This window comes from Patella vulgata, chromosome 9 (assembly GCF_932274485.2).
Source record: "Patella vulgata chromosome 9, xgPatVulg1.2, whole genome shotgun sequence".
Taxonomy (NCBI): domain Eukaryota; kingdom Metazoa; phylum Mollusca; class Gastropoda; family Patellidae; genus Patella; species Patella vulgata.
In genome coordinates this window covers 42,907,200-42,929,425 of record NC_065887.2, presented here as the reverse complement: position 1 = coordinate 42,929,425, position 22,226 = coordinate 42,907,200, and the positions used below count along the sequence as shown (strand labels likewise).

Here is a 22,226-nt window from a genome sequence, read left to right as displayed (position 1 = left end):
CAGTGATTGAAAGTTGAGTAAATTCTTAACTCTGAGAATGCTTTATGAAACTGGGGTCAGGACATTCTAGCTGAAAGTCCTGAGTGCTCTGACCACTCACATGTCGACTATCAAAGACCCCTAAAGAAAATTAAAGATGCGTTATGTAAGACCATAATAAACTCTCTCGGCCATTGGACGATTGGGATATGAAGGGGATTAGAACACATGCATAATTTAATCGGTCAACATTTGCTTATTATCATAGCAAGGGAACTTAACAATCAAGACTACTCAATTCTAATCAAAACTTCAAACACTCATAACTTTGATCAGAGTAAAGCAATTTGAAATTTTCAATATACAATTTTAATTATTTATTTTTGAACTATTACAGCAAGAACGGCCAGCTTTTCATCTAAATCTTACATAATGCATCTTTAAAATGAAAAAAAAAAGAAACATAAATATGGTCTAAACATTTAATAGTTGAGGGGTTTTACACCCAGTTTTACTTTCATTTTCTACTATTAAATAATAAAAACAAGAACTCAAAAAGTAAATACTATGTACATTTTATTATCTTAAAATGATTAGGCTCTTGTGTAGGTAATCAAATGAATTAAAAATCTTGCTAAAATATGGACTTAAAATGGTGATTAAAAAAAATAAATAACGTGTTTGATTTCATCAGGACACAAAATTTTGATTCAATTTTGAGATTGAAAGATATCATGCAGCCTAAATTTTCAAATGTGACGACTGGCTAAATGAGATACATGAGTCAAAAAAATCAAAACACGTAAATCTTAAGATATGTAATAGTCAAATGGTATGAGTTGCTACCAGGCTTATAAGTGACCAGAAGTAGGGTCGCCTGCCACACCTCATGTGTTTTCCCCGGTTTCCTACTACAGCTAAAGATCTTGTACTAGTGCCCCCCCCCCCCACTAGATCGGTTTTCAACTAACAGAACAAAAGAAACTAATCATAAAAACAGTTTTTCTGGTACAATCTGATTATAATACAGATCTATATTTCGTTTCGCTTTTTATACTTTCGATGGACTACACTACATGAAGATCTGACAAGTTATAGCGATAGGTCACGTCAGGGGTCAAAAGACCAACTTATGACCCTATGACGTCAGACATTTGATTAACCAATTAGCATTGATGTTACTAGTGGATTACCCACAGTTCCGTGCAAAACACGCCTAAAGCTCGCCGTAACAGACCGTTTCATTGCCTTATCCCTGACACCATCCAGAACACGAGTTTAATAACAACTCTTCCAGATCCAAGTGTAGTAAAGACAAGTAAAACGAAATTTTGAACTATAAAAACAAAACGAAATAGGATCTGTGTTTTAACCAGATTGTGTCTGGTACCAAGCATTGGGATGTGTGTACGTTCTTATGATTTCTGTAAGCTCCCACTGCACTGAACTTTATACTCATGACAATAAATACTAACAGTGAAATGAACTGATTGGACCACATTATGAGTAGATGATTTTTAGATGATCACAGGTGATATTTATTCAGTAAACAGTCAAATTATAACTATTCATCATACGCAAGACTTATCCATTCACACACACATATAATTATCTCCATTAATCTATAACATTGTTTATCTCTTCAATCATGTAACAGATTTTATTTAATATCCATGAACTGTATATCCATCATAAGTAAAACGTTTTTAGGTAAAGGTCTGGGTGATGGTGCTAAAACAGAGAAGGCTTGTTTTTCCATATCTATTGCTGTACTGTAAAGAAGAGGAAAGGAATATAAACAAGAGTTAAACCATGAAAGTAGACAAACTGAAACAGAAAAGGAGTTTGACTTGCTATTTTGTTCCAATCAAGGCCGATGAAGATGGGCATACACAATACAGTGTGCTATGAGGGAAGTTTTGCCTGGAAACCACGCCAGAAAATCGCGGGTAAATTTTTCGGCTAGCACCGTGATCGGCCATCAAACATCCAGAAAAGTGACCTGGCACCTTACTCACAGAGCCACTGCAGCTCCCATGAAGGTAGACAATTAGGTCAGTAAACCGGTTTTTACACTGATTTTCAGATTAAAATATGACAAAATTTAGGAAGCATTCTGTCAATACTCATATTAAATTGGTAGTGAAGCTGGGTGTCCTGGTATTATCTAGAACATCTGGTACCAATATCAAATTATAACCTGGCAATACTACAAAATGTTTTGATAAAAATGGAAGTTTGTAATGAGGAAATAAACAGCCTACTTACATGACAACAAATCCTATAACATTAGTTTCTTTGATATTATCTTCTATAGAGTTAGCAGCTGATACACTAAATATATGATGTAATAACGACATACCTATATACAAATACACAAATAATATTATTATATAGGGTGGCTGACATGATATAATAACAACATATACAAATAATATTATTATATAGGGTGGTCGACATGATGTAATCTATATTAATATTTGTGAAGTTTGTCTGTCTGTTCGGGGTTGGCAGCTACACTAGGTCTGCACCGAGTCTGAAATTTGGGGTATAGGGGTAGCTCGGACCGGGGAGTAACATAGGCCAGGTGGCGTTAGTCTACCACTTCCGGTTTCAGGGTTATGTCCCCCGAGCGAAGCCGGGCATTCTTCTAGTAACAACATATACAAATAATATTATTATATAGGGTGGCCGACATGATGTAATAACAACACATAGCTACATGCAGATAATATTATTATATAGGGTGGGGTGGGGTGCATGGCGTGGGGGGGGGGCATGTGCACTCATGCATGTGTTGAAAATCAAAACATCTGTCATTGAGTCAAATGTTGTGGCTTCAATCCCAAGCTTGTATGTAACCAGGAATATTTTTCGACAGTACTGATTGACAATATACTGGCATCACAAAATATGCCCATCAAATATCAAGATATGGTGAATCATATAACTTTTATTAATCTCATTTAATATTAATAAAAGGTGGGATTAATTAAAGACTGTATGCATGATTTCAGGGCTTTTAGAAATCCTTGCAAACCTGAATATTGTGAAATTAAATCTCTAATATCAGTCCAAAAAAAGTTTCAATTCTGTTCAGTTTTCATGATGAATTGAAAATTCCAAGATGGTCGCCATCTTTATTTGCCATGAATCAAATTGATGGGCATGTTTTGAATGTTAAATAATCAATCTGAGTACATGATATTTCCTTAGTAGGTATATTAATTATCTTACTGGGTATAACAGGAACAACTTTAGTTTTATGATCTTCAGCATTCATACCTAATGGTAGACAGGACTCGGGTAACTCGGGAGCTAAAAATACATAAAAAACATCTCCTCAAGATCATGGTTATAAAACCATAGATAGACAAAAATACATAAAAATCATCTTCTCAAGACCTTCATTATAAAACCATACATAGACAAAAATACATAAAAAACATCTCCTCAAGACCTTCATTATAAAACCATACATAGACAAAAATACATAAAAAACATCTCCTCAAGACCTTCATTATAAAACCATATATAGACAAAAATACTGTGTTAAAATATTGAGAATTTTGAACATGTTTTAAGTAATGTTAATTTAGCCAAACTATGAACCAGTTAGTGAGTCAGCACAGCCATTTTCGGATGGTGATTTCATATCAAAAATCGAAGTTCACCCATTTGTTCAAGGAACAAGCATGTCAAGTTTCAAGTCGAATATACATGACTTGGCAGAGTCTTTTTTCGAAGTATGACGCCCACATGAACAAGAACTACAGAAATAAGATGACCAGATCCCGGTCTGACGATGGTTTCATTTATTTCTATTAGCAAGTACAGGAGGACCGCACTACACAGAAAACAACACCGACAAGATAAACGAGCAGACAAGACACACTACACAGACATTGCAAAAAATAAACAAATATCAAATCAACTGAAGCATGTCATTAAAAGGAATAAGACGTTACATGACTATTTTGGCATTTGTAGATATTGTTGGTAATTTATGATCCAAACGGCTTTTAAGAAGACAATATCTCATATTTTCACAGATTACCATCTGAAGGCTTTTCTTTGGTTTATCTTTTGCAAACCATGATTTCCGGGGTTTGCTCCTAGTGTTGTTTACGAAACTTCCTCTGGATTTTCCGGTGTGGTTTCCCCTTATCAGTCGTGCACAGCCCTGACCAGGACGAAAGGATGAAAGGACAAAATATTGAGGTCCTGTGTACACATTGACGTGTACGTAGAAGAACTCTTGATAAATGGAATTTATAGCACCAATGTCCAGGCAAAATGTCCAATTTAGGACACTTTCCTGGTGTATGCTCAACTTCATTAGCCGATACAGAAAAGTAGGATGTTAAACCCCATTTCAATTCATTTTGATTTGCCTTTGTCGATTGCTTTGTTATGGTACACAAATTACTGAACAAAAGAAGGTGGGGGTAAATTATACTTTCAAACGGGACAACAAAGGTTGATAAACTCTCGTCTATTGTACAATGTTGTCAACCTCTGATCTGTTGTACAATGTGTGAAATCCGTATTCGACTAATAACGAAAAGGTTGGTAACCTCATATTTATTTTAACAGGACGTGAAATCATTATTAAACTAATAGCAGAAGATATACTTAATAAAAACATCTTTTTACCTCCAATTTTATAAATTTTGACTTCGGTAAATTTAATCTCAAATGTATGAGGATATAAACTGTTATCTATGCCGTAAAAATATTCTCGTGTTCTCGCATCTCTCGCTTCAGCTCTCGTATTTTTACTTCTCTCCACAACCTGAAAGAAGAACAGTTTGTACAATATCAGGATAATTCTGTCTCGACTGCTCCACAGACGCCAAACTAGTCCTTAACGTTCTGTATATTTCTGTGAAACACAAATATAATTCAACTGAGAATTTCTAGTGTAAAAGGCACCATAATTATAATAGATAGGCTGCTGATACGTGCATAAATTTCCTGAGATGTACTCAAAACCTGAAAGAAGAACAGTTTATCGACTGTCATCAATCTTCCTTGTACAAAAACTATGTCAAATTTTATTCCACGAAAAAAACATATAATATAACTGAAGTGAGAATTTCTAATTAGATTTGTTCGTTTGTAGGCGTTAACGTCGACTTCCAACGAGGATGCTATCGCAGACAAGTACGAACTCTACGTCTGCTTCCACCAAAGGTGATATTGCACACCAATTCTATTTAGCAAAAGGCACAACTACTATAACAAACCCGAGATGGGGCCCCATATCAATATCCTTTTCATTAATGTTTATGGTCACAAGTATATTTTTAGGCATAGTGACAAGCCATAGTTACATGCTCTATAACAGGTTGATTTGTATACAACGAATAACCTGAAATTTGCTCTGGAAACAAAATGGCCTGTTTCATAATCCATCCTATTCATATTAACGTCTTTTGTTAACAAACATATACTTGACGTTAGCTTACATATGTTACTCCATAATTTTTTGTTATGAATATTTAAATCGTATTTGTAGATATTAACGTCTTTTGTTAACAAACATATACTTGACGTTAGCTTACATATGTTACTCCATAATTTTTTGTTATGAATATTTAAATCGTATTTGTAGATGTCTGTTGTTTGAGCCACAGTTGTTCAGTGAGTGATATGCTAGCTAGCTAGCCAGGAGGTATTAGGTTTGTTCTCAGTGTTGACCAAGAAATTTCCTCCAGATTTTACTGGCATGATTCAATAAACACAGAGAGAAATTAACATCTCACCCCACCAGATTTTGGTAATAAAACAACTGATACAAATTCTGGTAAATCTCGTCTTAACTCTGTATATAATCTCTCTTGATCTATTACCATCACAGAATCAACTGGAAAAACAAGACCACAATCATTACACATCTTACACTCTTGTGCAGAATCAGGAAAGCTTAACATTCCCTTAACTTTTGGGACTAATATATGGTATCATTTTTATCTCAATAATTGGCTTTGACACAGTATCTTTAGTAGAGGACCCATACAAAACCCATAAGGTTAGGCAGGCAAACCTACTCTTTATCACATATAGACTTGTATTGAAACCACGCCAACTTGACTCGATGACAAAACCTGTATAAATATATATTACTATGTAATAACGAACACTTCTGGGTTTCTCATGTCTGAGATTTTTATACTTCTCCTGCCACCTTACAAAAGAAAGCAATATTAAAAATTACCTTCAAAAGCTCCGGCAGCCATTTTGATCATATTGTATCCCTCTCCACGAATCCATCCACATGTATTTATAATACACCCACTAACATTGGCTGAAATAATATACAGCACATCCAGCATCAAAAATAATAATGAACTTATATAGCGCCTCTTATCTACTTGCTGCGTTCTACTTAATGGCGCTGAGCCGCACTGTCACGGTTGGTATTCACAATTAAATAGGTCTTCAAGCATGTTTCTGGAAGTTTGTTCCATAGGATAGGTGCTGCAACTGAAGTTTTTGGAACGATCATGGTCGCGCTTTGATGTTGACCGAGTTGTTCTTTCTCCACTTTTGATCAGTAGATCACTCAGGTTGTCAGAAGCTAAACCATGGATTATTTTATATTGAATACGTGAAGGGATTTGAGCACAGGTTTAATGTGGCCGTGGAGTTTGTTCTGGTGATTAGACATGCAGCAATGTTTTGTATGTTTAGTAATAAGTAAAGAGGAGAAGTTGGAAGTCTGATAAGTAACAAATTTTACCGTAAATGTCCTGATTAAACAATATGATTTATATTATAAATAAACATGAATCTTACTTTTCTTGCTTTTTTCACATCTGAGATTAATGACTTCTGCTAATCTCTGAACCAGTAAGCTGTATAAGGTGACGTTATCTCCTGGGGATTTATGGCCGAAATGAAATGATAGGGGACTTAACTGTGAATAATCTTCTTCTGGATCAGATGGTCGTTCTACAGATAAAGCTCCTGTATCAACAAATACATAAACTAAATATTTCACCTGTTATCTGCCACATGGTTTCTTACAGACATGTTATGAGAGTTTAACGTCCACTCAACACAAACTGGGTAATTTCGGGACTAACATATGGTTCAATTATATTTCAATAGTTTGCTTGCATGTAGGGGTCTTTAGTAGTGGGAGGAAAAAGGAGGACCCGGAGAAAACCCACGAGGTTGGACAGATGACCCTACTCGTTGTCACATACAACCAGGGAATCGAAACCACTCAATGACAGACTTTATGATACAGCGCGCGCATGCTAACCATTCGGTCATCCCCCCCCCCCCCCCACCATATTATGTGTAAATTAAACAGAAAAACAGTGCCAGGAATCGAGTGTAGAGGTTACTAATCGTTCAAAAACTCTGTGGTCAAAGAGTTAATGGCAATGTTACATGTAAATAGAACAGATAAATGTTTTAAAGATGGCTTATGGGAGATTAGATTAAGAGTTGACTGTTCTCGCTATAGTAATTAAAAAATTTGATAACATAAATAGAATATTTGCGCCACTCTAAACTGAGATTTTAGCTGTTAAATTTTAAGCCTAGCCTCGATCATCATTACTAAAGTCGGTATGATAAAAAACATAGTCAAGATTATCAATTTTTGGATTTAATCATCAATGAGCTTTGAGCAGTAGATTGGATTCAAGTCCAGTGAAGATGGCATTGAGAGTTGATTATGGTTTGGATAAGTTAATTAATGTCTAATTAACAGTTTAGATAACATTTCAGGCCTCAAACAAGCCCTGTAATAGGCAGATTTAGCTCTTGCATAATGTATGTTTAAATATATATATCGTTATTGTAAATATAAAACAGAAACTTCAGATAGTCAACATCATATGTGTCAATGAGGTTTTTAGTCAAGAAATGTTCTTACCCAGAGTTCCAGGGATATCAGTATGACCCTGACCTACATCAAGGTCAGCAAATATTGGAGCTCTACCCAGACGAGCTCCATAATTACATAAAATACGACACAGTGTACTTTTACCCACATCAGTTGGTCCAACAATTATTGCCTGAAATATGTCAAACATTGTATAGCAATTTTTCAAACTACCTGAGCGTTTCTGTAAAGAGCCACATGGGGAGCCACAGGATTCCTGACTCCTGTGTATAATTATTAGAACAACATGGATGTGTGTATACCATCGGCAGAAGGCTAAAGATCCATTGGCAGAAGGCTAAAGATCCATTGGCAGAAGGCTAAACATCCATTGGAAGAGGGAGATGGAAATCAAAATAAGAATCTGTTTTGGCATGAATGGCATATGGCCGTCTTCAATAGCTCGGCTAGTACAGAAAGTAAGACCATTCCATTTCATTTTATGAATGGCAAACTCAACATATAATAACAATTTCTATGATACACGCTACTTGATTGGTCAGGATGAAGCCAGTCTCACAAATTGCAAGAGATTTTCTTTTCATCGTCTACAATGTGGGCTTATTAAAATGTTTATCTCATTACAATTAATAAAAAGTATTCTAAAAACAACATGATAATATTGTATAAATAATGTGATACTATTGTATAAATAATGGGATACTATTGGATAAATAATGTGATATAAACTGATATTATTGTATAAATAATGTGATATTATTGTATAAATGTGATATTATTGTATAAATAATGGGATGTGATACTATTGTATAAATAATGTGATATTATTGTATAAATAAAGTGATATGTTTATCCTATTATTATAAAGAGGAACTTACTCTAGGGCCTCTTGTATTTTCTTCATCAGCCTTGACTCTCATCTGTTCTAATGCTACATGTGTGTTTAAATACATTAACATGGGTGTCTCTTTAGAGATATACGCTACTTCAGTCGTACCATTCAAGTTACTTTGTTAAAGATATTTAAATAACAAGAAACCACATATTCAATTCAATATTATACCTATACATCAAAACTCAGAATACATCAAAGCTCTTCATTTTCATATAGAATCCAAATTGGTCAGCTCTTGAACCTAATCGGAATAACTGGTCACTAGAGGCATATTAGGTTTGGGCGTATCCAAAGGGACTATGTGTATACACATGTACTTTAAAATAGCAAGCATACAAAATCATTAAATGAGAAAAAAGTTCCCTCAATCTTTGACGTAATAATGCAAGCATGGTTTCCTGAATTTACGATGTAATAATATAGTCATGGTTGCCTGAATCCATGATGTAACAATACAGTCATGGTTGCCTGAATCCATGATGTAACAATACAATCACTGTTGCCTGAATCTATGATGTAATAATATAGTCATGGTTGCCTGAATCTGTGATGCAATAATACATGCTTGGTTGTCTGAATCTATGATGTAAAAATACAGTCATGGACTCATGGTTGCCTGAATCTGTGATGTAATAATACATGCTTGGTTGAGTCTATGATTAGGATACCGGACCAGACTGACCTGGATCCAAATCCCAGAACGTACCAATAAGACTATAAGAATGATCGAGACCAAATATTCATCAGAGGCCAAACAACTCGATTATTTGTGAATTTGAGTCAATTATTTTATCATCGTTTTAGATACAAATATCATACTTTCACATGTAAGTAAATTAAGAGAGTCGGACAGATGACCTAATTATATTTGTGGGAAGATATTTTTATATAAATTAAAGGATATTTTAATTCTACAACCATGCCATGTATAAACAGCAACTTTAGCTCCAGCTAAAAATTTATATTTTCTGCCCTTGGCCAATTCCGTTCCGAATATTTCACCTTTCCCTTCCATCATCTGAAACATAAAAAAATATAATGTACAATACATTCTTAAGGACAATAGATGATCAATAACTCTAATTCTTGAGAAACATCTTTAATCTACACAAACAATGCTCACATTTTAATATTTTGCCACATATTACTGCAATACCTGTATCAGTTTTAACAGAAATATCAGTCAATTTGTCAATATTGGGCATCCTCAGTAGACAAAACAAACAGGATATGGTCGTAACAACTGCCACCTACAATCTTTGCTAAAATGATTAGATGGGTCTCCTGTTAATTTGATTAGGAGATTACAGGTAGATGTATCTATCGTTTATATTTTTGGACTTTATTTTCTTAATTAAAGATACATTATGTAAGATTTAGATAAAGAACTAGCCATTCTTGCTATAATAGTTCAAAAATAGGTAAAGTAAAATGAATAATTTGAAAATTTCATTCAAATTACTCCATTGCGAGCGAAGATATTAGCCTTTGAAGGTTTGACAAGACGTGTGCATTAATTGCAACCACCGTACTGGTTGTTCGAAGCTAAGTCTCGCTCCTCCATTTTAGATTAAATCAAAATATGGCTGAGCTGTTCTAATCTGTTTAATATCGGAGATATCTGATGGCATAGAGAGTTGATTATGGTCTTGTCATGTAAATTAATGTCTAATTAATAATTTAGATAACATTTCAGGCCTAAAGAAAGACCTGCAATAGGCAGATTTAGCTCTTGCATAATCTATGTTTAAATGTTAAATAATTAATTTGAGCACATTTCAGTGTGGATTAAGTCGTTTAAATTTTAATAATCAATTTGAATCCATTTCAGTGTAGATTATGTTGTTGTGAATTAGATATCATTAACTCCATTAATGACTGTTGATTTACTGACCTCCATAACAACTGTAGCTTTTGATTCAACCTCAAATCGTAATTCATCTTTGGCCACCAGTCGGAATTCTGTACCCTGAAGAATATAATACAGGAACTTTGGAAATGTTATACAAATACTTTTGATCATGAAAACATCTACAGTAAACATGGCACCACTAACACAAGTTCTGTATTTCTGAACTATTTGTTCTATTATCAACAAAACAAAGAATAACCCCTTTTGTACATGTCTGCACCACAGGGTTATCTCCAAGACTCTTATTGTTATCTGTAGGCTCTAATTTTATGTGGTGACAGAACCCACATGTAAGCGGGTGTTAAATTCCCAAACATTCATTTTTTCAAAAATAACCTGAAATATGTAAACAGTACAATTTGAACGACATTCTTTTACGCCTGCTTAGTCCATTCTACAAAGTGTTTTTATTATTAATTATTTTGTCATTTGTGAATCGGACATACGTTACATGTACATGTACAAATTACTTCTGCATTGTCTTGTAAGTTGAAGGATATATTTTACTTTGTTTTTAAATACAAAACAAATAGTGCCTGGAACCTTAAAAACATGACTGATGGACTGATTTTCAAATATAGGGAGAAGCTCTTAAGCATCATATACAATTAATTAAAAACAATTTGGTATTTCACATATAAAACGAAATTATATAACATTTTTGCATCACTAGACTAGATTACAGATAAATTTAAAGTAGCTAAGTCTTCGACATTGAAAACATGATCAACATTGATGTTGTTATCTTACCGGGAAAAGATGGGTTTCTGATATCCAATATTTAAGATAAAATAAACATTTTACCATTGGTAAACGAATCGTTTACCACAATGCGTTTCAGGCCCATTTTTAACAAGGGACTTGAAGAACGAGGCTAGACATATGTATTCCACAAGTTATGTCAAACGGTGACGGCATATTCATATCTGGAGAGTATGCACAATAAATAAACATAGAATAACCATTCGATTGAGACTTCTGGCATATTTCGCCGAACATAACTGATTTAAAATTTGAGTAAAAACGGAAACGATTGAATGTAAATCAGTTAAATTATATTAAATTGTGCGATGGATTTTATTTAATGGGAGTTGATTTCAAACACACAGGTAAAGTGTATAGTAACCAAAGTTAAGTAGTTTGATCATAATCGAAGAATCCGTTTAAAATTTACGATGGTTCAGACAGTAATTTCGAATTTTATTGAAAATATTGAGTTAATTGAGTTGCCTCCTTTTTATTTTTATCAAAATAATTTCCTTTCTTTTCATTACCTCCTCATTTTTATCATCGGCCATACTGCTTTTCAGTAAAAAAACATTTACTGATCAATATTTAAGCGATTTTTTAGATTATTTCTGGTGTAATTTTTAAATATCTCAGAAATCTCTATTTATTTACGTTCGTATGGGCGCTGACATTTTGAATCTCGTTCTCGGTTCGACAAACGAGACTTTTCCAAAATATTCTAGAGCAAACTATGTTATCTAAAACAATTTCTGAGATCAAACTTAATCATCACCAATCAGTTTTTGTTTTCGTAATCAATATGTTTTTGGAACGACATTTGTTTTTTTTACATTCGATTACCTTGTCTTCATTCTACTATATGATTTCAATGAAATAAACGTCTGGATATCCAAGTCTGAGTTTCTAGAACTTTGGGTCGGAGGTTTTCTAGAAAAAGTTTATTTACGTTTATGCAAGTACGTCAGAGATTAACTGGGAAGTGGGAATTATTGCAAAGTTGTTCCTCACAGGTGGGTTCTATTTTCTCTTTTCTGCAAATGTTTACCCATATATTGTTTGCTTATGCATATTATATATTACTTAAAATGTCCCCTCTTCTGTAAATCCCATAGCAACAGAAAGTAGGGACAGAAAAAGTTCCACAATCAGCCCTCCGCTTGAGACAGAACTGAACAAAATAAAATGTAAAATTGTAAAAATAAAATAAACACAACTAAACAAACGACTGTCAGTCACTCACGTGTCCTGTCTGACAAAGGAAAATATCCAAGGCCAGTTAAATGTTTCGGTTCCAAATTATCTGACATTTTTTAACAGTAAGCCTATTGTTTGTACCGGTATAATGTTTTTTTGTATGCCCTCTAGGCTCTGTCTTTTGTCCTTTTGTCACCATAAATAATGCAAACAAATCAAAACTTGAGATTCAATTGGCACTGAACTGGCTGTCTTATGATGACCATTTGTCCGGTGATTCTTAGGAAAAAACATAACATCAAAGTTTCTCTGTACAGTGTAGATTATAATCATATCCCATGGATTTGGAACTTCGGAACACCGAACAGGTGACTGAGGTGAGATTGGGAGGTATTTCTTAAGAATTTTCTTAATGCTCTTATGAAGGGTTGCAATGAGATTTAATGCAGGACAAAGAGAATATTTCTGAAACTAAATTGAAATGGATTGTGTGGTTCACTAACCAGGAAGTCCTGTGTTTGGTCCTGTGCTTGCTGATCATAAAACTCTTCAGACTCCCCCCCCCCCCCGTCTGGTTTTTCCGTAACCTTAACGTGGGTGGTGCATAACTGGGTTCTCATGGGAAAACGTCATGTTGTACCAAGGTCTACTGTAGGCCTGTGTATACTACATGTACTTGAGGAGCCACGGTGGCTAAGTGGGTAAGACGCTGACTCTCTGTCGCTTGTTCGATCCCTGCATTGGCAGAGAAAGTTCATTGAGATCTTCCTACATGGTTTCTCCTTGTCAGTGGTGCAGGACGGAGGGGCTGGCAAGGTCAGCTGTCCAGGTGTTAAAATGTTTGTAAAATTTTACTTGTCTAGGTTGACAAGAAGAAATATTTTTTAATTCTAACTTGGTCATTTCAAGTTGTCACCTTCGATTTTTGTTTTTAATTAAAAAAAAAAACCCAACAATTTATTTTGTAAGAGATTCTTACGTGTACAATCAATTTTATTGAAAAATTCCCAGGAATTTGGGGAATTTTCGAGAATTTTGGGATTTTTCAATTTGGTGTCATAAATTGAAACCTGTGTCGCTATCAATCAGACTCCGCGTTCATTTTACTGTTAACACATTGTGGCGGAGGTAATGAAACAAATAACAGATCGTTTTCTCACTTGAGAATCTTCACTATTCAACTCATTCGTTGTTCTTGGTGATAATATAATTTGAAATGATATCCAATTAGGCAAAAGAAGCCATAGTAAATGGAATTCAACTATCAAAATATTTAATTCTCGTCAGAAAGAATTATCGGCCATATTTCCTTTTATTATTTAAGACAAAATGAAACCTCAAATAATAGGCTTTATATAGATCATTGGCAATTATCAATCAACTGACTGTATCAATTAATTGGATTGAAGACAAATGATCAGTATAGTATTACTCATTGACACAATCTGGATTATCGGCTTGTTACTAAGTTAGACATTGATGTATGCCGCGTGTTCGTCGCGTCGTTGTGATTGACATTCAAATTTCAAGGTAATGGTCAATCAAGAATATATATTTGAAGTCTTGTTAATCGTGGAGAAAATTAATCACCATGCTACTATGGAGACAAATTGACAGCTATGTCGGGTGCTGTTAAATACCCTCAGATTTGTTTAAAAATGAAAGATTCCCCTCTTCCTACTTTATTGGAATGGATAAATTAGACAGACAATTTTAGCCAGAATATTTATAAACATTATTCTAGTTGTCTCCAGCGACAAGTAGATTTTATTTGTACTTGTCTTTTGAAAATATTACATGGATTCGACAAGTAGACATGCGTTTTTTCGGCCCCTGCAGCTGTCTTATCTTTCGGATGGGACAAATATATAAGGTCCCGTGTATACATTGGTGTGCACGAAAAAGATCCCTTGGCAGTTGAAATTCGATATTAAAGTGGACCATAGCGTCGCTGACCGGGCAAAATTTTCCTCATAGCACACTGTATGGTGCATGCCCAGTATAGGAACAGAACAGTAGGATGTTAAACCCCATTTCATTTCATTTACATGTACTTGCTTGATGGCAGACAAAATTGCCCTCGTAGTATACTGCAAGGAGTATACCCATTTATTAGGCTAGTTGGTACTTAGTTCAGCTCTGAACATAAGTTCTTGTTACACTCGCCCTGTACGTGAACTCAAGTAGAATGTAAAGGTACATTTTAGTGAGAAAATAAGACCTTGCTTACTTCGCTAGAGTCAGTACGTGTGACACAACATGCCAACCTGATTAAAACACAGATCCTATTTCGTTTCGTTTTTATAGTTCAAAATTTCGTTTTACTTGTCTTTACTACACTAGGATCTGGAAGAGTTGTTATCATTGACGTGTTCTGGCTGATGTGAGATATTAGCCAATGAGACAGTTTGTTACGGCGAGCTTTTGGCCTTTTGTAAAATTTGTCTACATATGTCAGTTTATCTACGTATAACAAAGTTACAGTCACAAAGTCACATGACACTTACGGTAGTTACATTTTATATTTGCATGAAATTTTTAATAAAAAGGACATGAATTAAGAATAGAAAAAATTGCATCATATTCTATAAATAGTTTATTAGTTTCAGGATTTTCCATTTTCAAAATTTTATTTTCCTGCAAAATGGCAGCCTTTATTATTATGATTAATGTACATATGTAGACATGCAATAATGTAAATACCAAAACTACGTGTATTAACTAACATGAAAACATTTTGAATAGAAATAAATTCAATTTTATCCAATGTATATGTAAATGCATCAACAATTTTAATAAAAGCTGAACTTTACCGATTTTGAATTTCAAAATTTTATGGGTTACTACGTACAGATGTTATTATAAATATTATTGTTTGTGCTTTAACATTGAATTGAAAGATAAACTAAAATGATGAGGGCTGTTATTATACAGGTATCTTGATTAGATCTATATGACTTAATTACTGTTGAACTGATGTTGATCAAATAACTCATTTAGATATTTTGTGAGTGTCTGGAAATTAATAATATGACAATAAAAACTATAAAATGATTTGGTGATAGAAATATACTGGTACCATCATTATTGTAAATGGATTTAAATTTTTTAAAGTGAATTATCTGTTTAATACATGAACATGTACCGTAGTACATGAACCTGTCTGAGAAATATACTGGTACCTTATAGTTAATGTATCAATATTTTTTAAAGTGAATTATGTACATGTAGTGCATGATCCTGTCTGTTGATTAAATTATGGACCTGGTAATGTTATACATGTACATGTACCTTATCCACTTGTATCAGTTGTTTTTGTACCTTATCCTGTGTCAATATTATTTTTTAAAAAAAACTGTAAACACAAATTATATGAGGTAAGAGGTACAGTTGTACATGTACCTTGTATACGAAATGAAATGAAATCATGAAAAAAATATTGTTATAGAAAAAAATTAGTGAGCCAGCACCTTCATCACTGAGCCTCTGTGGCTCTGTACCTTGTACAGGTTACTATGGTTACTATACATAAAGGAACATGTACAATATCTTGAATTAAAGGACCTACCTAGTCTACAATGTACAAATATACTGTACAAGTCATTTCATTAATGACTGACAGTACTTGATTTCTATTAACGTGAAACATGCAAACAAGTATGCAGGGCTGCCGACAACCAGTATCGCAGCGCAATTTGCGATACATATTTTGTCCGTTGCTAACCAAAAATTAAAATCTAACGTTTTTGATTCGCAGTTACTGCGAAAATATGCCTGTCATTTTGGATATTGACACAAGAATAATCCACATTTTTAAGACTAGAAGGCTTACTCAACACTTTCAACGTGTATAAAATGTTGAATAAAATTTTATAAACAAAACTGAATTCTCCGTGTGACATTTTCTTCTCGAACTGCCCAGACACAATACTATACAACACAGGGACATAACTCTATGAATAGGGACTATTAAACCGGAAATAGGGAATCAAGTAGTACCACTCACGTTGTGAGACATCAAGTAATTATATCATATTCATTTTGAAAGAAATAAATCCAGTGTATCTCCCACGTATTGTAAATAAAATATAAAAAAAATAAACACATGTTAACGTATTGTAAAATGATAAATCAAAGTAAAAATTCCCGTCAAATATTATTGTTTATATCGCGTGTGTCTAGTTAATCGAGGTGCGCCCGATTGAACAAAAATAATAATACACGATAAAAAGCAGACGAAATTGTTTTCTAACGAAGATTTCTAATGTAACAAAAAAATTACAATTAAAATGAGTGGGGCTTCGGAAGTCACTGTCAAGAATTGGCTTCAGACGTAAGACCTAACTAAATGTCTACATCACATTCACAAACTGTCACAAGTACTTGTGGCAGTGCTAAAAAATCTAAGAATAGTCAGAATGGAATCTAATCATATTTCAATTCGTTATGAATTAAAGTAATATCTTGTTATTTAGGTGTTTTACGTTGAAACTGAAAAACTGCTAATCAATTTTTAAATTTGCTAATCAAATTTGGCAAAATTGGACTTTTTGATTAGCAGTGCTGCTAATCAACTGTGAAAAATTACCGACAGCCCTGCAAGTATGTACCATACTGGTCATGTTCCTGAAGCAACGACTGAAGTTTTACAACATCTGGCGGTTGCTAGATTACTTCACAATTCCCGAACTTATAGCTACATTATCTACAGACACGTGAACAGTAGCGCCCAATCAGAGGTTGTGACATAGCGACCTCCACGGAAATCATGACATTGAACGAACCATGAACTTTGCTGCAACTCGATTATCACATGTAGACATTTAGCTTAAAAGTGCAAGACTTGATAATTTCGACGATCGAGGACTTTGATAAGCTTACAATCTGGGCTTGTACCCAATCAAAATTAGTGCCCAAATATGCAGGGTATTACGTGAAGGCCTTGATAAGATGTACGTAGTTAAAGTGAGATCAAGCCTTCTATTGAAGATGTGTACTGGTAGGCCTACATGTACATCTCAAGTTGAATATGTTGATTTCTCCATTTTTTGGGGTAAACAAATAATTCTGTTGATGATATCATTACCTTAATTAGGGGAAAACCCTATTTATTTTTCCTCTGTACATGAAAGTCACTTTATAACAGCATTTTTTTCTGCTATGTTCTATGAATTATGAAAATATTTATAGATTAGATCTATTCTGATCAAATATACAATATAGCTAAACTGAGGTAGAAATATAAACTAAACAAATAAAGCAGGTAAAAATGATTACTGTGTTATTTGTTACATGTTGTGCAAGGAGTGTTAAAATAGATCCGAGTTTAGACAGTGCAAGTAATTAGTCGTCTTGTACATGATGCAGATGCGCGGGTGGATATTTACACATGAATAAAACAATTTATTCATCCTCAGTCCAAAAATTTACAACCACAGAATTATTCATTGATTCATTCGTTGTTAAAGTATTAGATGTACATGAATTGTAACGACTTTGTGTTAGGTCAGGAAGAATTAAGATGGAATGCAAGTAACTTTATGTTATTTATTAAACATACATGTAGATAACTCAGCAGATATGTACATGTACCAGTACTATAGAAGACAGATGTGATCCATTCTAATCTAACTAATATATCTTACGTAGGGTGTCTGAGTAAGGCACTGGCTCCCGTGTAACCCGGAGGTCCTATGTTCGATCCTGGTATTTGCCAAGAAACCACATGTAGATGTAGCTCAGGATTGTCCAGCTTTGTTTTCCCCTAGTTAGGAGTGTAGAAGGAAAATCATAGCCATACATGTCTTGTATAGGGATTTTAAAATGTTAATTATTTCTTAAATGTTAGACATTAGTACAACATACATGTATTTTTACAGCATAATACATGTAACAACATAATATTGATTGAAATAGACCAATATTGAAATCTAATTCGTGTTTTTAATTTCAAATTTTATGAAAAATATTGATTTAGAGGTTTAGCTCCTTTTAAGCTCACATGATTTCCTTTCTCACTGAATTAATTTAACAATTCTCCAATTATGACACACATGTAGGAAATTAATTGTTACATGCATACATGTAGGAAATTAATTGTTACATGCATACATGTAGGAAATTAATTATAAAATATCCGTGATGATAGATTAATATTCCGGCTTGGATTCATCTGCAAAATTTCAGTTCATTAATATCTTTGTAAATACTGTACTGAATCATTTATAGAATGATAGTCCTTTTAGATTTTGCAGTATCGGTAACATGGGGGGTTATACTGTAGTTTGCATAGATTCAAAATCCCTCAAATAACGATTGAATCATCTTAAATATTAAGGCATAGTTTAAAGTTTGTTAGTCTGTTGTTAAATTCTGCTAAAACTAGAATCCCCCTCCATTAGCCAGTTGTATCTAGTCTCTTCACCCTGTGTATTTAAAACATAAAGATAAAAATAGACACAGTTTACCAGTGGCACATGTTGGCTTTATCTCAATAACACTGAGTGAGTCAGTAGTTGGGAGGTGAGTGAAATGTAAACTGCTACTGTCTTTCTCTCTCTCTCGCTCTCTCTCTCTGTCTTCATACCCACTGACATTACAACATATTATATTAGATTTCTTCCTTCATAACACAATTCTACAATAATAGGGCCACTTAGATATAAGATAAATATAAATATATCCTACAGGTAGATCAAGATATGTTATCAGTGAAATACAGTGTACATGTACATTGTACATGTAACAGACACTTGCATGTACCTGTATGTACATGTATATTAGTATTACCTGGGCAGTATGACTGTACATGTATATCAATCAGATTGCTGTTAATATATTTTAATCAATGACATTTTTTTTTATTTTCATTTATGACAATAAAATATTTCCGTCTATAATTGTCAAAATCTCCATAATTTTTGCAAACAATCTATGTAATAAATCGTGTAAAACCTCCTGTTTGTGATATGATAAATCGTGTAAAACCTCCTGTATGTGATATGATAGATCATGTAGAGAACCTCCTGTTTATGCACTGTATTAATTTCTAGAGAATTGCCATTTGATGCATTTATGAGTATGCATTAATCATATTTAAGTTTGTGTGAACTGGTTGATAATGGGGGTTACTACTACTACTACTATCGCTGACTAATGGGGTTTCTGGTTGATTAAGTAAAGTGGCGCGGTTTCGATTCCCTCCTTGTGGGCCTACATGACAAGGATTAGAGTCACCTGTTCAACCTCATGGGTTTTCTCTGTATCCTCGGTTTCCTCCAAACCATGTCCTCTGGTTTCCCCCTATGCACAAGCGAATTATTGAAATAAAATTGAACCATATGTTAGTCCTGAAATGCCCTAGTTTGTGTTAAGTGGACGTTAAACCCAATTTCTCTTTCTCTCTCTGGTTGATATATTTTATACCCATATTACGATCAATAGGGTGTTAGAAATTATTATTTCTAGTCGTTCGGATGGGACGAAAAACCGAGGTCCCGTGTACACATTGACGTGCACGTAAAAGATCCTTTGGCAGTTGGAATTCGATTTAAGAGTAGGCCGTAGCGCCAATGCCCGGGCAAAATTTCCCTCATAGCACACTGTATGGCGTATGCCCGTCTTCATTAGCCCACTTTAGGAGCAGAACAGTAGTACGTTAAACCTCATTTCATTTCATTTATTGTGTAAAAATAAAGATATTTAAATTTAAGAACTTTGACTTGTTGGTGAATCTGGTGTTTTAAACTAATTATAAACCTATCAAAACTTTTAACGAGTAACTTGATAGACAGCTTTCAGTTGTTAATTTACACAGAAAGGTACATGCACACGCACACACACAGTCATTGCACATACATTACATGTTTTCTATTTAGAGAGAAGTGTGTATGTTCTTCTACTTGACTGACAGGCTGTTTTATACCAGGTATAAATGGTCCGTGTATAACTCAAGTTTATACGTCTTTCTCTTCACTGATTTTATTTCCTATTCAGTTCACTTGATTTATATTATATACATGTACATCATGGTGTTTTAGTGTAGCTTTCCTAAGTTTCTATGGCCACTCACTAGATATTGCTAGATTGTTAATTGTATTTTCATGCCCTGTCTAGTAAAACATACCGGTATGTACATCGTAATATGATTGGATATAACCCTAGTGCTTATTGGGGCGGGGGGGGGGGGGGAGTGGTCCAATACGTTATCCTTTAGATGGTGTCGGAAGGGTTCTAGGGCCTAGTTTTCTACTGTATGTTTTAATGTCCTGGTTTGTGTTCAGGGTGTATATAACTGTAGGTTAAACCCTATTTCTCTCTCTAAAACTACATACATGTACATGTAGCATTGATTTTAATTTGCTCTACAATTGTGTTATAGAGATAGCCCTTATACAGATGGGCTTTATTATAACATTATTGGGAGCTAAAAACCCCTTAAATGCAATCTTAAACTGTATAATATCTCAGTGGTATTGACTGAGAGGTGTACATTTATGTTTATTGGGCTGACTATGATATGATTTTATCTCTCACCTATATATCCATGTCTACCTATCCTATTCTCCACCACTAGCAGTAGGAATGTTCAACATCTTAACTCAGTCTGTAGTTCACTCTGACCCATTCCTCACAGTGTACAGTCAGCCATATATATAGCAGAGGTGGTGGTTTCAAGTTAGTTACCTTTTTACCCTTTGTTTGTACGTTACGGGGGCCACAGATGATTGGATTTATCAAGTGATATCAGGTATGGTTGTTTTTTAATGTTATGATTGTGTAAATTGTAAATTTTTTCAATTGATGTAAATAGGAATGTTAAGACCGTGGTTATGATGTACATGTAGATACAGTAACTCAATGAGATGCCAGTATGGAACAGTCAGACATTTTCTTCTCGTTGGTGATTCAGTTAATAATCTTTTGGGATCAGGGTTCTTGTACATGTAAATAAAGAGGTATACATGTAGGTATACACTAACCAAGAATTGTTTGAGTTTTATATTAAAGGCTCAATACCACTCTTGTTGTAACTGAATAATAATATGTCCCAATCTTTATTCTGGTCAACAAATTGTACTATTTTACAATATTCCAATTAATTGATGATACAAATTTCATCTTAACACACCTAATTTAAAAAATTTGAAAAATTCAACTAAATGATTTGAAAAGCCTGACGTAAAGCTTTTCAAATGTGACTTTGATTTAAAAATATTTTTGAACTCTTTGGACAAGTAAAATAGGATTTAATGGATAATTTACGCAACAGGTAGGACACACATCTAGTACTTAGAATAAGGCTATTTTTTATTTTCTGGAGCTGTCAAGCCAGTAAGAGTGTTATTGTCCCTTTATAAAAAAAACAACTTTGCAGATGTGTATTGGCTGTAGGACTTGGAAGAAAAATGTTGCCTACATGTAGTTGTTCGGAAGGGAAGAGAAATCCTGAAGTTCGCCGGTACATACATGTCTTGTTTGTAAAGGTACCCATGACAGTTTGAATTAGATAAAATTGTAGGAAAAATAACCAATCTTGAAAATATTATTCATTTATGTATTCTTTTTGTTTATGGCAATGAAATAAATTTATTTGAATTTATTCAAATAAAACACATTACTATGGTTTACTG

At 34.0% G+C, this 22,226-nt stretch overlaps 2 protein-coding genes across 6 annotated transcripts in view; one reads left to right on the top strand and one right to left on the bottom strand.

The window, feature by feature from the left end:
• Positions 1-540: 540 nt before the first annotated feature.
• LOC126807809 (polyribonucleotide 5'-hydroxyl-kinase Clp1) lies at positions 541-12,076 on the bottom strand. Its single transcript, XM_050532638.2, has 12 exons — positions 11,925-12,076; positions 10,633-10,707; positions 9,643-9,756; positions 8,722-8,847; positions 7,874-8,015; positions 6,781-6,951; positions 6,200-6,289; positions 5,748-5,848; positions 4,636-4,774; positions 3,217-3,297; positions 2,248-2,341; positions 541-1,751 (listed from the first exon to the last, which is right to left on the bottom strand). Exons 1-12 carry the CDS (start codon positions 11,946-11,948, stop codon positions 1,640-1,642), a joined length of 1,269 nt encoding a protein of 422 aa, XP_050388595.1. The 5' UTR covers positions 11,949-12,076; the 3' UTR covers positions 541-1,639.
• Positions 12,077-12,272: 196 nt separating this feature from the next.
• The window catches only part of LOC126807811 (dnaJ homolog subfamily B member 6), a 44,162-nt gene continuing 34,208 nt past the window's right edge, over positions 12,273-22,226 (top strand). Inside the window, exon 1 of one of the 5 annotated variants that reach the window (XM_050532640.2) lies at positions 12,273-12,410. The gene's annotated coding sequence lies outside the window, so the exon portion shown is untranslated. Of the gene's footprint in view, positions 12,411-21,175; positions 21,344-22,226 lie in introns of those variants that run through there. The other 4 variants (XM_056103322.1, XM_056103323.1, XM_050532641.2 and 1 more) reach the window with 4 other exon arrangements.